Genomic DNA, 4,502 nt, shown 5'->3' with positions numbered 1-4,502 from the left:
CTTTGACTAGATGGACCTTTGTTAGCAAAGTAATGTCTCTGCTTTTTAATATGCTATCTAGGTTGGTCATAACTTTTCTTCCAAGGAGTAAGCGTCTTTTAATTTCATGGCTGCAGTCACCATCTGCAGTGATTTTGGAGCCCAGAAAAATAAAGTCTGACACTAGACCTGGTAAGCATTGGGTGCCTGGAGAAGAGTGACATCCTTGAACATGGAACTTGGGTGAGAAAAAGTGAAAAACGGAGAGTTTTAACAATATATGGAATTTGAGGGAATTTCCTGGTGGACTGGTTAGGATGTGGCACTTGCACTGCTGTAGGCCCAGGTTCTATCCCTAGCTAGGGAACTAAGATCACAGCCAAAGGAAAACAACAGAAAAAAAAGAATTTGGAATCTGAAAGGCAGGTAAGCCCAATAAGGGTCGAGGCTAGGGGCACAAACCCAAGACTGTGCCCATAGGTTGAGAGTTGAGGCTCTGAGAGAATTAATACAGAAAGAAGCTAAAGGGGACTGTGCTGGTGGTCCAGTGGTTAAGACTCTGTGCTCCCAATGTGGGGGTCTGGGTTCAATGCCTGGTCAGGGAACTAGATCCCACATGCTGAAACTAAAGACCCTGCATACTGTAATGAAGGTCTCCCATGCAGCAGTGAAAGTCCTGTGTGCTACAACTAAGACCCGACACAGCCAAACAAGTAAATATTAAAAAAAAAAAAAAAGCTAAGTTTTGATGCTCAAAACTTTGGGCATCACTTATATTTAAGGGCTATAAATTACCAGAATCCCAGTGAAGGGAAGCCATCCTACCGGAAACAGGTTAGAGAAAGCTTATGGTCAAGGAGAGAAGTTCAAGGATAAGTGTAAACTGTATCTCAAACACAGAGTACACTGTACCTAGAGTAAAAAGGCTAAGTTGAGGGGAGGGGAAGGAGCCAGATTTGGTGATCAAGCTACTAATATACCCACTCCAGTATTCTTGCCTGGAAAAATCCCAATCCATGAGGTCACAAAACTGGGCAACTAAGCAACAAAGATCATCAAAGCGCACTTTCAGCAGAGAAGAGTTAAAATTACAAAGACTGAAAGACAGCATAGATATAGAGTAAGTGGACACAGCTGTTTTAGGGTGTCAGACACACAAGAAAGGAGCTGGAGCGTCATTCAGTGACATGTAGGGTGGAGGGTCTCAGGATGGGATATCGTAAAAGAAAAAGGCCTGTGGAAAGGGAGTGACAGCCACAGGAGGTTGGTTCCACGAATGGAAGAGGAAGCTCTGGGCAAGAGACATGCCTCTAGTGAGGAAGATCAGCAAAGATGGAAATGTTTTCAAATATTGAGGGACATTGCGGGAGCTAGTTGGATAGCCTATAACTGGTTGGGTTGTCGGCAGAGTTACAGGTACATGATTGTGAACTTAAGAAGGGGTTGGGATTTCCCTGGTGGTCCATTGGTTAGGATTCCACTGCGGGGGTCCGAGTTCAATCCCTGGCCCGGAAACTAAGGTCCCCTCAACAAGCTGAAAAAAGAAAGTAGGAAAGGGTCTGGGAGACTTGGCATCATTCAGGAAGGCAGGACAGGCTTTTTGAGCAGCAGAGAAAGTTAGGCTGAGATTAGCAAGCATTACTATGGTTCATACTACCGTAAGGTTTGCAAGCGATTCAAGGTATTTTAATCTTTAATTAGCAAAGTAAACTTTCCTATAAAAATGACCAGTCCACAGAAATGAATTGCAAGCCCATTAGTGTCACAAGCATGGTTTATTCTTGGGTAATTCCCTGACAGTCTAGTGGTTAAGACTCCAAGCTTTCACTGCCAAGGCCTGGGTTCAGTCCCTGGTCAGGGAACTAAGATCCTGAATGCCAGGCTGTGTGGCCAAAAAAGAAAAACAAGCATGGTTTACTCTTTTTTTTTTAAACCTTTTTTATTTAAGCATGGTTTAAGTGCACTTGTGTAAACTATCAGTCTCTAGGGGTATAGCTTTAGGATATACAAGTTTCTAATGTAAAGATATGGTTGAGGATTTAATTATATGTTGTCTCTTTTTATTATCAGAATTAATTCTCCCAAGTAAATGATATTTTTCCCTCTTGTTTGTAAATGATGCAAATTGTGAAACTGATTGGGATCTCTTTTCAAGTCAGTTAACGGTTGAGGAAAAAAAAATAATCTGCATTCACACCCAGCTAAGGAAGCGAGTGTGGCAGCTATGTTTGTTTATTGGCTTCATTTCTGCCTGCATGTAGTTTGTCACTCTACCCTGGTTCCTCCTCGTCATGTATCATTTTGTTATATTTCACATATCCTAGAAGCCACTGTAAATCCTTTTTTGGAACAAAAGAGAACATATAATATTAAACATATAAAGACTTGAGATATTTAAACACCTTAATACTTGTAGTGGACATTAAATAAAAAGCACACCCAGTTACAAAGCCACTAGACCCAAAAAAGCCTTTTGAAAATCATACAACTTTCCATTTAATAATGAGTCGTAGTGTACAGAGCAAAAAGCCAAATTTGTAACAGCAGAGAATTACAGCAAAATGAGTTGAAAAATTAAGACTCAGCCATGTTTGCCTCAGTTCTTTTAGTATATGAGAATAGATACTTAGCACTATTATGCCAAAAGCTATTTGCCCTTCTTAATTTTGGAAGCTTTCTTCCCAACTCAGTTATCAGTATCCAGTAGTGATTAAGCTGGACTCTGGAGCCAGAGTACCTGGTTTCAAATCCAGCCCACCACTCCAGCTGTGTAGCCTTTGGGCAACTTTCTTACCTGTTTCCTTACTTGAAAAATTGCGTTAACAGAACCTAACTCAAGATTTTGAAGACTTAATAAGTTTACACCAGGTAGGTGCTTACAATGGCGTCAATAACATTTTAAGTGCGCAAAAACTGGTAGCTATAACTACTGTGGCTTTATGTGTGGTTAAGACTCATGGAGCCCACTGCCAAAACTGGATTCAAGTCAGTCAATGAGTAGCTGGATGCCAAAAACCCAAGCCAACATGTAGCTGAAGACCAGATAGGACTCTTTCCATCGATCCACTAAAAAATACTTATGGAAGTTAAACCTGCAAGTCAAAAAAGCTCTTGGTTAATGGCAGTTTAATTAAACAAGACTAACTGGCTCCTACTAGAGCCCTAGTGAATTCGTTTATTAAACAAATATTTATTAAAGGCCTAATTTATCAAGCAATAAGTTTTAAACACCACAAAATCATTAAAAACCAACATACAATCACACTTTTTCACCTTATGGCTTCAAAGAATCACCGTCTAACAATAGGTCCTAGGCAGTACCAAAATAGCAAAAATTCTTTAAAGTGCTACACCTGCCAAAAATTTAATGGAAATCAAAAGTCAACCTCAAAATCTTAAAATAATGAAACCATAGCATGACGACAGTAAACTTTGGAGTCCCATGAGCCGGACTCAGTCCCACAGGGAAGTATTTGGTGGAAGTGAAGAGTTACAACTGCTTAGTCCCACTGGATCCTTCGCTCTTCTTCAGAAAGAACATTCCAGTTTGGAGAGGCCACATCCCGAGCCAGCCAGTTGAAATCGTCAACGTCGTTCCAGTTATTTTTGTTCTTGTCTAAACCAGAGCCCTCGAAGTCCTTGTCGATGCCCGGGTAGCTCCAGGTGTAGGGGGCGAACTGGATCCCGGTGCAGTCCTCCATGATGGCCCTGCTGGTCACCTGCAAGAAGATGCGGGTGTCTTTTGTGGTGTGTACGCGGAGCTGCTGGCAGGCCACGGCCAGCACGCAGTCACTGCAGTCCTCCAGGAACACGGAGGTGGACACCGGGCCGCAGAGCAGCGTACAGCCTTGGGCCTTGGTCAGCCGCAGGGTGTTGGGATTGCCGTAGAGTTTGATCGTGCAGTTTCTCAGTTGGGTCAAAAGGACGTCCTGCTGGTGCAGCTCCTCAGCTCTCTTCTCCAAGACTTGGGACTGCAGATTGGAAAAGCCGCAGATCCAGCTGGAGTCGAAATCTCCCTCCTCCTTCAAGGGCGGCGGGGAGGTCAGGCTGCCTTCCGCCGCCGGGGCGTCGGGAGCCGAAGCTACTTGCGTGGCTGAAGCAGCATCCTTCTTGCGGGTCTTGAAAGCGAAACGCTTCTTAGGCTGAAGCTCCTGGCGCCGCTTGGCCAGGGCCGCCTGCAGCCGCGCCAGCACCTCTTGCGCTTGCCGCAAATCGTAGGCGGCCAGGAACAAAACCGAGTCGTTTATAAGTTTCTGAAGGCCCTGCAACCGAGCGGCCGCCTCTTCCAGCCGCTCGACGGACTCCCCGCTTTCCAGAAGCTCTTCCACGGCCGATCGCTCCCGAGCGAAGGCGGAGGCGAAAAAGTCGCTCTTCTCCTCTTCCACTTCCTGGTCCTGCCGCTTTTGCTTCCGCCTTTCTACCTCCAGTTGCCGCTCATGTTCTCGCTTCTGAAGCCGCTCGGGCACCAGGGTCCGCTCTCGTTGGGATCCCAAGTCCCCGTTCGCTAGGGCAGCGGCGGACAA

General features: G+C 44.9%; 1 protein-coding gene across 2 annotated transcripts in view; it reads right to left on the bottom strand.

Moving 5' to 3' along the window:
• Nucleotides 1-2,447: 2,447 nt before the first annotated feature.
• TBCC (tubulin folding cofactor C) overlaps nucleotides 2,448-4,502 on the bottom strand; it is a 2,299-nt gene continuing 244 nt past the window's right edge. Inside the window, exon 2 of one of the 2 annotated variants that reach the window (XM_010863161.1) lies at nucleotides 2,448-4,492. In XM_010863161.1, the coding sequence (XP_010861463.1) occupies nucleotides 3,480-4,492 (1,013 nt within the window). In that variant the 3' untranslated portion in view covers nucleotides 2,448-3,479. The other variant, XM_010863160.1, reaches the window with a different exon arrangement.

This window comes from Bison bison, unplaced genomic scaffold (assembly GCF_000754665.1).
Source record: "Bison bison bison isolate TAMUID 2011002044 unplaced genomic scaffold, Bison_UMD1.0 scf7180017864487, whole genome shotgun sequence".
Lineage (NCBI taxonomy): Eukaryota > Metazoa > Chordata > Mammalia > Artiodactyla > Bovidae > Bison > Bison bison.
The sequence above is the reverse complement of the archived record's forward strand: the minus strand, read 5'-3'. Positions and strand labels throughout refer to the sequence as shown.